Raw genomic sequence first — 11,281 nt, forward strand, 5'->3', positions numbered from 1 at the left:
CGGCACCTCAGTTCGCCTGTTTGAAAAGCCTCTCGTTGAAGTTGCTGGGTTTTTACGGAATGCTTTATGATGCTGGTGATAGTTTTACACGACCTCTTTTTTTTTTCTCTTTTTTTACAATAAAGGGGGCAGCTCAAGGGCATAAAAAAGGAAACAATAATATAAAAAAAGCCCGCTACTCGCTGCTCCTACAAAAAAATAATCAAAAGAGATGGCCGAAAGAGGTCAATTTCTACGCCATGAACGGAAAAATCACACATGAAAACCCGATTAATCTTCTTTGTGGCTTTGGAAAATAGTCGTCATGGAAGCCCAATACGTTTACGAATATGGGCCCAACACCTACACTTCATAACTTGTTCATCTTCGGGGCCATTCGGGTTGGGAGGGGTAATGACACTCCTTCTGACTTGTAGAGAGTTAACCTGATGAGTGATTCTGCATCCACTGATTGTTAAGATGATATACCAGAGCTGGATTTGTGTATCAGTTGTTTTCTTAAAGGGGGGGGGGAGGGGGGGGGTGCGTAAGTTTTGTATTTTTGGCGACCTGCTACTTGGCGTCTTTTTGGTATCCTACTTTTTTTATTTATTTATTTATCTATTTATTTATTCTTTTTACTTTTGGACTGTTGCACCGGTCGGCTATCTTGATGGGGCCTGGTGGTCGGTCGTAGCCCGCTCTTGGCGCATGCAAGTGTTAATAGTGCCGCCAGTTTATCCCAATTCCTCCCTGCTTATCCCTGTCTGCTTTAACGCCTCCTGCTGCTCACGAGACAGCGTTACTACAGCATCAAGAGTAGGTTTTGACGTTGTGCTGAAGCGGTGACGGCTCAAAACACAGGCCAATGAACAGTTAACTATTGCCCTATAAAACACTTGACCAATGGCAGCAATGACGGAGAACTCTTCCTTTGTATTTATATATGACGAGATCCCAAATGCTTTCATCTCTCATAAGACAGTCTATCATGCACTACGAATAAGTAACAGCGACTTTACTCTCTTCCCAACAGGTTCTCCAATGGCCGGTGACGGAAAACCCTTATGATTCGTCTGTATTTATACGGAGAGATCGCCAAAAAGCTTTCATCTCTCATAAGACAGTCTAACTAACATGCATTACCAATATGAATCAGCGACGTCACTCTCTTCCCAAAGGTCCTCCAGTGCCGACAGCAACACAGAGCGCGTTGCACATGTAGGCAGAGTTCACAGAATCCTTACCTACCAAAAACCTTCAACTGCCATGCATTGCTGCATGACTTCCAGCATCTTTCAGCCCTCAACTAAAAGCAAAACTATAAGAAATAACTATCGTGGATGCTCAGCTTGTGTGCCAACTTGAGAAGAAGAAAAAAAGAACCGATCTAAGGCTCTTGAGGACAGCTATTGTACCAAGACACGATCCCTGAGGCAGAGGCTCTAGGTATAAACTAAGAGGGATTCCTGGCGAGGGGTACTCCAGGGCGTGTTCATTTCTGAGCTGAATTTGAAACTCACGCGTATATTCTCTTCACTTTACCATTGAAAACAAACCCACATCCACAGTCCACACCCACACCGGCCTAGCATTCTTTCCACGGCTTCAAGGATGGCGATAAATCTTTCCCAGCATCCACTGATATGTTTTTGAGCTACACTTGAAACTCACACGTATAATCTTTTCAAGTTATCATGAGAAATAAGCCCCCATTCACACCGGTCCAATATAGCATCATTTACCGGGCTTTGACAAATTCTTCGCACGCTGAATGTGAAAAACACTTATGAAAACCCGCCTACTCTCTTTTGTGGACTCTGGAAACAATTACTGTGTGAGCCGAAAGCGTCTGACAATACGGGTCTGTGTATTGGGCTAAGGGTGTGGCTGGCTTGTGGACTGGCCAATAATAAACACGTGAGAAAAGAAAGAGGGTGGGGCTAATTCGCCAAGATAACGTGAATGGAGTATAGGTATGTGACTGGCGGGAGTACTCGTCGTGCGGGGCCTCTCGAGCCTCTACCTAAAGGAGTGTGTGTCCCATGCTGTCTGACGTGCTCTTTGTTTCTTTACCTGAGACGATCTGTCCATGTACTGGTGCTGGCGAGGGGACGGACAGGAGACGTTCAGTATAAAGGCAGGTACACGGCATGGTTATTAAGTGTTCATGCATGACACACACACACACACACACACACACACACACACACACACACACACACACACACACACTACATAAAATAAGTCCGTGAACCAAAAATTAAGACCAACTTGCTGTAAAATTTGAGGTATACCTGAAAATTACGTTGTTTCAATGAGTATCTGAGTATGTATATGTATGTACCAGAGAGAGAGAGAGAGAGAGAGAGAGAGAGAGAGAGAGAGAGAGAGAGAGAGAGAGAGAGAGAGAAATATGATTGTCTGTGCGTGTATGTATATATGTATGTACGTATGTATGTATGTATGTGTGTATGAATGTATAAGAACATAAGAACCTAAGAATTTAAGGAGTCTGCAAGAGGCCGGTTGGCCTATACAAGGCAGTTCCTGTAATCCTAACCCCACCTTACCTCACTATCCATGAATTTATCCAACCTCTTCTTGAATGTATCTATGGTATTGGCACCAACAACATGACTGCCAAGCCTGTTCCATTCATTCACCACTCCATTGGTGAACCAATTCTTGCTAATGTCTTGGCTGAATCTGAATTTATCTAACTTAAAACCATTGCTACGTGTCCTACCTGTCTCTTTTACTACCAAAACCCTATTAACATTCCCTTTATTAAAGCCCTTCATCCACTTTTAGACTTCGATAAGGTCTCCTCGCAGCCTTCGCCTTTCTAGAGAGTGTAGATTTAAATGCTAAAGTTTTTCACACCTTGAATAATTTTTGTCATCCTTCTCTGTACAGATTCCAACATCTTGATATCCATTCTATAGTAAGGTGACCAGAACTGGACCGCGTAATCAAGGTGAGGTCTAACTAGAGCTAAATAAAGTTTGAGGATGGCCTCGAGATTAAACCCAGTATCCTGTTTGCACAATTCTTAGCCTGGATGCATTGGGCCCTTGGACGAAGGCCAGTGCTCACTAAGACTCCTAATTCCCTCTCACACCCAGACCTACTTAGAGGAGTGTCGTTTAAGGAGTAGCTATGTGAGGGATTATTCCTACCTACACTCAGAATACTACACTTCCCGTTATTGAATGCCATCTGCCACTTCCCCGCCCAATCATATAGTCTGTCAAGCTCATCCTGGAGAACGCTAGCGTCCCTGTCTGATTGGATTACTCTACTGATCTTGGTATCATCTGCGAACTTACTGACATCACTACTAATTCCTGTGTCCAAGTCATTGATGTAAATAATAAAAAGCAACGGACCCAGCACCGACCCCTGTGGGACTCCACTCGTAACACTGCCCCATTCAGATTTTTTACCATTGATTTGCACTCTGCTTCCTACCAATAAGCCATGCCCTGATCCAGTTCAAGACTTTCCTATCTACGCCGTGAGCCTGTAATTTTAGTAATAGCCGGTGATGAGGGACTTTGTCGAACGCTTTACTGAAATCAAGATATAGTATGTCATAGCTTTCATCTCTGTCAACCACCTCGATTACTTTAGTGTAGAAGGACAACAGATTAGTTAGGTAAAACCTTCCCTTCGTGAATCCATGCTGTGAGTCACAAATTAAACTATGCTTCTCTAGATGGCCCCGAATGCTCCTAGCTATAATTGACTCCAACATCTTGCCTACAACTGATGTTAAGCTAATTGGGCGATAATTTGAGGTGGCTGACTTGTTTCCCTTTTTGAAAATCGGCGTCACATTAGCTACTTTCCATTGGCTGGGCACGTACCCAGAATTTACTAACATCTTAAAGATATCGGTAAGTGGCCACTGAGGACCTCCTTGCATTCTTTCAGGACACGTGAGAATATTCTATCTGGGCCTGGAGATTTGTTTTTCTTCAACCGACCAATCTCATCCTGGACTACCTGGGTGGTGATGGTCACATCTCTCAACTTGTCGTTATCTTCGCCCTCATATACCTGAACTCTCTCCGGAATGGTTGTTAGATTTTCCTGTGTGAAAACTGAGAGGAAATAGTCGTTCAACATTTTACTCATATCTTCCCCATTCTCAACGAGCTCTCCTGTGTTTGTTTACAACGGCCCAATTCTGTCCCTTGTTTTCGTTCTGTATAATTTAAAGAAGCCCTTGGGATCGCTCTTGGCCTCGTTAGCTACCCTAATCTGATAATTCCTTTTTTGCTAGGCAGGTGTTCTTCTTCACCGACCTGGCTAGCTCAACATACCTACCCCTGAGGTGGGTTTCCCCATTCTTTATTTTCCTATAAATTCCTCTCTTCAAGCCAATCTCATGCTTGAGTCTGCGGGTCATCCATTTAGGACCTTTATTTTCCTTTCTAGGTGCTTGGTAAGGGATATGCTGTCTCTGACCCTCTCTAACTAAATTATTGTAGGTCAGCTCTACATGGCTCCCCTGTCCTCCAGGCTCCCGCCCTGAGATCCGGCCCTCATCTAGCCCTAAGGTTTCCCAATTTACCTTCTCAAGGTGTCTTCTAAGCCCCTCGTAATTGGCTCTTTTAAAGTCTGGCACCAACACAGTGCTGAGCTCTTGGGTCATCGCCCAGTCTAAGTTAAACCTAATCTCCTTGTGATCACTACCACCTAGCTCTCCCCCAACGTCTATCTCATTGATCATATTCGCGTTGCTAGTTAAGACTAAGTCCAGAATGTTGTTACCTCTGGTGGGCTCAGTTACTGTCTGCTTGAGAAAATTATCCTGTATTACTTTCAGAAAATCCTCAGACTCTAGATCTCCCACCACGCCTTCCCAGTCTATATTCCTATAGTTGAAATCCCCCATGATGCAGACATTTTTGCTCATGCCTGCCCTGCCAACCTCTTGTAGTAATATGTCTGTGTCCTGCCTGCCTAGGTTGGGTGGCCTGTATAGAACCCCTAGAGGTAGTTTGTCTTTCCCTCTGTGAACGTCCACCAAAACTGACTCGGAGTCGCCGTTTGTTTGAACAGAATTGTTAGTGGTACATTTAAGTGTGTCTTTAACATAGAATGCCACCCCCCTCCCCTTCTTCCCTTTCTATCCTTGTGAAACATCTGATAACCATCTATTTCCAATTCCGACATGAAGTTTTGTTTGTATGTATGAATGTAAGTAGTCATTTATGAGGTAAGTGTGTACAGGTATGCGGGTGTGTGGGGGAGGGCGTCAACTTACCTGCGTCACCTTGTCCCTGGAGGAGAGCTGGTGGGTGGGAATGGGGGGCAGCTGCCTCTTCTTCGGAGAGCCCGTCGGCGTGGCGGTGGCGCTGCGGGAGGCCATCCTGGAGCCCCCGCTGTAGCCCGGCCTGTGGAAGACGGGAGGTCTGTCAATGGTCATGTCGGGGGCCTCGCCTTGAGAGTAAGTCAGACGAAAGGTTCAAGAAATTTGCGACTGAGAAACGATGGAGGAGGAGGAGGAGGAGGTTAAGGTAGCTAGAGGTGAGAGCGTGGAGGCAGGGCAGGTGAGAGTGAGGTGCGGGAGGGCGGGTGCTGGTGTTACCTGGCCTCGGGAGGGGAGAGGGAGCGGCTACCGGGCTCAGTGACACGCCGGGGAGACTTGCTGCGAGAGCGCGACATGTGCAGCGAAGGAGAGTCCGTTGGGGCGGCGGAATGGCTGCGGACGCGGGTGTTGCTGTACGCCGGCAGGGTGAGGTCCTTTGCGCGGTACCTCAAGTCCCCGCGGCTCAGCACTGTGGTTGTGAGGCGGCGGCCCGTGGGAGACGATGTATCCCGCCTCGGCAGGTGTTCCACCCCCGACCCCAGCTGGCGGTCCTCGGGAGGCGGACTGCAACCACACACTACGTTACTACACTACTCTACCTTACCTACGCCGCGTCGCCCTCGCCCGCCACCACCATCATGTGCGCCGCGTTCACGGGCTACAGTGTGCACGGCGGGGCTGCCCACGCCACGCCAGGGGCAGCGTGGGCCACAGTGCACGCTGGGCTACTCCACACACTGAACTAGTGTGCCTGGCCAGCCCATTCAGTGAGGCCGGGCTGGCAGGGGCTACAGAGTGCACTGCTGGGCTACGCGGTTATGGAAACTACGAAAAACTAATCCAACATCTACCACAAGTAACTCAAGGTTGAGGAGGACGACGAGGAGGAGGAGGAGGAGGAGGAGGGGAAGGAGGAGGAGGGGAAGGAGTAGGAGGGGGAGGAGGAGGAGGGGGAGGAGGAGAAGGGGGATAAGAGGGATTCAGGGTAGTGGATTGAGGGTGGGGTGTCCTAACAGACCACGGGGGTGGGGAGGGGTAACAGAGGGGCGGGGGGGCACCTGCACTCACCTGGAGGAGGACCCCACGCTGCTGATGGAGGTGCCGTCCGTCCGTCTGTCCCGCTGCAGGTTGTCCTCCAGATCACTAATGTCAGACTCGCTCAGACGGGAGGTGGTGGAGGGCGGAGACAAGTGGTCGGTGGAGGCGATGGTCGAGGCGGACTCGGTGTCCACGTACATCCCGCGACGCTGCAGGAGCCGAGGGTGGGCGGGGCGAGGCGGGGGGGGGGGAGGGGGGAGAAACACGAGAGGTCAGAGGACTCGCATACACGCTTTACACATTGCTTCCTGCTCGTCTCGCACTCCTTGGAGCCTTCAGTGCCGTGTGTGTGTGTGTGTGTGTGTGTGTTTCTCCAGTGAGTTTACTATTATATATGTAGAGTGGTGTTGTATTTTAATTTTTATTGTCTCTTTTTTTTATCATCAACGATGTTTATTTCCTCGCAATTTGGTCTTTGGACCTTTTGTATGTCTATCGTGAGTGACTAACTGTTTATAAAAAGTGGGGTTATATTTTATTGTTTGTTGTGTTTTATTGTTACGTCGTTTGAAGATGTTTACTTCCTTGCAATTGTAATTTTCTTCGTGGACTGCAGCTTGTTTTGTCCCGTGAGTTTGGAATTGTTAGGATAGAATGTTTGTATTTATAGTTAGTTTTATATTTTTATGTAAGCTGTGGTCAATAAACATATCTATCTGTGTGTGTGTGTGTGTGTGTGTGTGTGTGTGTGTGTGTGTGTGTGTGTTAGTAGTAATAGTAGTAGTAGGCATGTTATGACGTGTAATGTAGGGTAAAACACACGATTCTCAGATAAAGTGAAATACAAGGACATGATTCAGACATGAGGGAAGTGTAAGTCATGTCTCTTTTTGACGTGAATGATATGATTTTGATATGGAGGCAAGTGTTAAAGACATGAACAATGTAATTATAAGGTGAAATGAAAGGTAGAAGTCATGGTTTTTGACGCAAAGTGTGAATACCATGACTCTGTGGTGAAGTGAAGCGTAAAAACATGATTCTCACGTAAGGTAGAGTGTAAAGACAAGATTCGGACTGAAGTGTAAAAAACATGATACTGAGGTTAAATAAAGTGCAAATGACGTAGTTGCAACATGAAAAGTGAATTACATGACTTTGAAGTGAGACGAAGAGAAGAGACATGATCCTGACGTGAAGTGAATTGTAAGGATATGATTCTTACGTAAAGTGAAGAACATGAAAAAACCCATAATGACTGACAATAAGAAGTGAAGTGTAAAAACATTGATTCTGACGTGATATGAAGTGTAACAAAAAGTTACTCTGACAAGATGAAGACAACTGAAGAGACATGATTATGACGTCGAGTGAAATGCAAAATAACACTAATGACTGACAACAAGAAGTGAAGTGAAAAAGCATGATTCTGACGTGAGATGAAGTGTAAAAAAAATCGTTACTCTGACATGATGAAGTGAAATGGAGACATGATTCTGACGTCGAGTGAAGTGTAAAAAAAACATGACCTGACGAAGTGAAGTGAAGTTAAGTGTGTGAGTCATGTCAGTCTAACCGATGTTTTGTGAATACTTCAAAACAAAATGACTGAAAAATATGAAAAGGGTGAGTGACCTAAGAGATAATTTACGGATTAGGTTGAGAAAGTGAAAGTAGGCAGGTAGGTAGATAGATAGGTAGGTAGGTAGGTAGGTAGGTAGGAAGGAAGGAAGGAAGGAAAAGAGGGAATGAAATGACAAACAAATGAACGAAAGAACGGAGGAGGAAGATAAGGAAAAAAAGAAGGAAGGAAGGAAGGAAAGAGGGAAGAGAAGGAGAGCTGTTGTCGGTAGAAAAGAACGAGGTAACGATTGCAAGGTAAGAAAGAAAAGAAGGAAGGAAGGAAGGAAGGAAAGAAGGGAAAGAGAGGGAAAGGTTAAGAAGAAAAAAACGAGGTAACGAATGAAAGAAAGTAAGGAAGGAAGGAAGGAAGGAAGGAGGGAAGGAAGGAAGGAGGGAAGGAAGGAAGGAAGGAAGGAAGAAAGGAAGGAAGGATGGAAGAAAGAAAGAAAGAAAAAGAAAGAAAGAAAGAAAGAAAGAAAGAAAGAAAGAAAGAAAGAAAGAAAGGAAGGAGGAAAGAAAGAAAGAAAGGAAGGAAGGAAGGAAGGAAGGAAAGAAGGAAGGAGGAAGGAAGGAAGGAAGGGAAGGAGAGCTGTTGTCGGTAGGGAGGCTGAATGACGTCACAAGTCAGGATAAGCACCAGGAAGGAGGGAGGGAGGGGGGGAGGGGAGAGGTAGAACACAGGGGGGGAGGGAGAGTGGGAGGGAGAAGGAGAAGGAGGGAGAAGTTAAGGCCTTAAAGGGGTACGGAGGAGGAGGAAGAGTAGGAGCTAGAGGAGGACGACGAGGAGGAGGATAGTTATAATAAGAAGGAGGAGAAGGAGGAGGAGGAGGAGGAGGAGGAGGATCAGGAAGAGGAGGAGGAGGAGGAGGATCAGGAAGAGGAGGAGGAGGAGGAGGAGGAGGATCAGGAAGAGGAGGAGGAAAAGGAAGAGAGAGGGTGTATTAAAACAAGGAGGAATAGGAAGAAGAGAAAGAGGACGAGGAGGAGGAGGAGAAAGTAGTAGTAGTAGTAGTAGTAGTAGTAGCAGCAGCAGGAGCAGCAGTAGTAGTAGTAGTAGTAGTAGTAGTAGTAGTAGTAGTAGTAGTAGTAGTAGTAGTAGCAGCTGCAGAAGTAGCAGCAGCAGTAGTAGTAATCGAAGTCGGAAAACTCGGATCAGTAGTAACATGACGAGGGCGAGAGGCACCAGCAGCAGGAGGAGGAGGAGGAGGAGGAGGAGGAGGAGGAGGAGGAACTGGAGGACCGCCAACTGAGCCCTGACACAAGCCTTGCCCGCGCCTAGCCGCTGCCTACCCCCAGCCTGGAGTCTTGCCAGGGGGACTATTTCTTCCAGCAGACTGACTCACGGCCGATCCCACGCAAGTGTTTTCCTGGGAGAGATAAGACTGCCCGAGTGATCCTGACTCCCCCCACTCGCCCCAGCTCTCCCTTCTTCCCTAGTGTGACAAATTATGTGCCGCACCAACCACTACCATTACCACCATCACTACCACTAACTACTACTACAACTACTACCACCATTACCAATTTAGGAAGGAAGGAAGGTGGGAAGGGAAGGATGGGAGTGTATACGGAGTGGTAGGAAGGAAGAAGAGAAGGGAGGTAAGTAGGTAGAACAAGAGGGAACGAAAGGAAGGAAAGAAAAAAAAGGAAGGAGGGAAAGGGTTGTAAGAAAGGATATGGTAGGATGGAAGTGTATAGCGAGTGGTGGAGAGGAAGGGAGGGAAGTAGGTAGAAGGGAAGGGAAGGAAGAGAAGGAAGGAAAGGAAGAAAAGAGGAGTAGTTTTGATGGATAAAGAGGAATGAATGAATGATTGAAGGAAGGAAGGAAGTTAGGGAAAGATGAATGACAAATAAAGGAAGAATAATAACGTTAAGAATGTACTAAAGAAAATGACGAAGGCAAAAGAAGTAAAAAAAAGTGTTAGTGAGGAAGGAAGGAAGGAAGGCGGGAAAATGAAGAAAGGAGGAGAGGAAGAAAGGAAGGAAAGAACGAAGGAAGGAAGGAAGGAAGATATAAATAAAAAAAAAAACGTTAAAGAATGAACTAAATAAAGATAAAGACGAAGACAGAAACAAAGAAAAGTGGGATGTAGATAGGAAGGAATAAAGGAAGGAGAAAAAAGAATAAATGAATGAAAGAGGAAGGAAGGAAGGAAGGAAGGATGGAAGGAAAGATGAATAACTGAATGAAGTGAAAGCAGGAGGATGACGAGGAGGCAAGGTGAGTCAGCGTGAGTGAATGGGGAAGAGTAACTTGGGGAATGAATCAAGGCGGAGCCAGATATATGCAGGCAGGTGTGAGGGAGGGGGGAGGGGGAGGGAGGGTAAGGAGGTGATGAGGAGAAACGAGGAGGAGGAGGAGGAGGAGGAAGAGAGTGAGAATAAAGTATAGAAAAGAAAAGGAGAAAAGGAAAAGGAAAGAAAAGTGAAAGGAGGAGAAAGTGATGATTAAGATACTTCTCTTCCTCCTCCTCCTCCTCCTCCCCCTTCTAAGCTAGTGTGGCTCATTCCATGCCTTAGAATCTTTCACTGCCAGTCCTCCTCCTCCTCCTCCTCCTCCTGAGAGACGCCGGGCCGGAGTGTCGCCTAGTGAGCAACCCTCGCCTGGCTGTAGCTTGAGAGGGAGCGATATCGATTCCCAGGGCTGGAGTGCAGCTGTACGCCACCACCTCCGCCGCCGCCGCCGCCGCCTCCGTCACCACCACCACCACTACTATCGTCACCACCCCAACTACTACTACTACTACTACTGCCATACTACTACTATTACTACTGCAATCATCACCACCATCACCACAAACACCATCATCATCATCATAACAGCGTCACCGCACTTTCTTCCTTCTCTGTTTTCGTAACCTATTTTTTTCTCTCTCATCTTCCCTGTCTTTCTTCCTTCCTTTAGTATTATTTTATTGTTTCCCAAGATTCCTTTACTTTCATTCTTTTCTTTCCTTCGTCTCCTTCTTCTCCTTCTTCTTCTCCTTTTCCTCCTCATTCATTTTTCTCTTCTTCATGTTCTCTCATCTTCCTCAGTTCTCCTTCTTTTCCTTTTCTTTTCTCCTTCTCCTTCTCCTCCTCCTCCGGTCCCAGAGAATAATAATATCTTAGTTCAAACACTCTTCTTCCTTCCTCCCTTTCCATCAGCTGTTTATAAACCTTTCCGCTATCCCTGACCCTTCTCTCTCTTCTTCCTATTCTGATTTATTTACAGGAGAGAGAGAGAGAGAGAGAGAGAGAGAGAGAGAGAGAGAGAGAGAGAGAGAGAGAGAGAGAGAGAGAGAGAGAGAGAGAGAGAGAGAGAAAGGGAAAGAGTAG

The 11,281-nt window shown here is 46.4% G+C and overlaps 1 protein-coding gene across 9 annotated transcripts in view; it reads right to left on the minus strand.

Annotated features, from left to right (window-relative positions):
• The window catches only part of LOC126999677 (regulating synaptic membrane exocytosis protein 1-like), a 119,829-nt gene that overhangs the window by 21,968 nt on the left and 86,580 nt on the right, over positions 1 to 11,281 (minus strand). For 7 of the 9 annotated variants that reach the window (XM_050862405.1, XM_050862440.1, XM_050862432.1 and 4 more), the window contains exons 11-14: positions 6,371 to 6,549; positions 5,582 to 5,866; positions 5,258 to 5,387; positions 2,056 to 2,082 (exon numbers count right to left, since the gene is read on the minus strand). In XM_050862405.1, the coding sequence (XP_050718362.1) occupies positions 2,056 to 2,082; positions 5,258 to 5,387; positions 5,582 to 5,866; positions 6,371 to 6,549 (621 nt within the window). The remainder of the gene's footprint in view (positions 1 to 2,055; positions 2,083 to 5,257; positions 5,388 to 5,581; positions 5,867 to 6,370; positions 6,550 to 11,281) is intronic. The other 2 variants (XM_050862450.1, XM_050862414.1) reach the window with 2 other exon arrangements.

Source organism: Eriocheir sinensis, chromosome 2 (assembly GCF_024679095.1).
Source record: "Eriocheir sinensis breed Jianghai 21 chromosome 2, ASM2467909v1, whole genome shotgun sequence".
NCBI lineage: Eukaryota > Metazoa > Arthropoda > Malacostraca > Decapoda > Varunidae > Eriocheir > Eriocheir sinensis.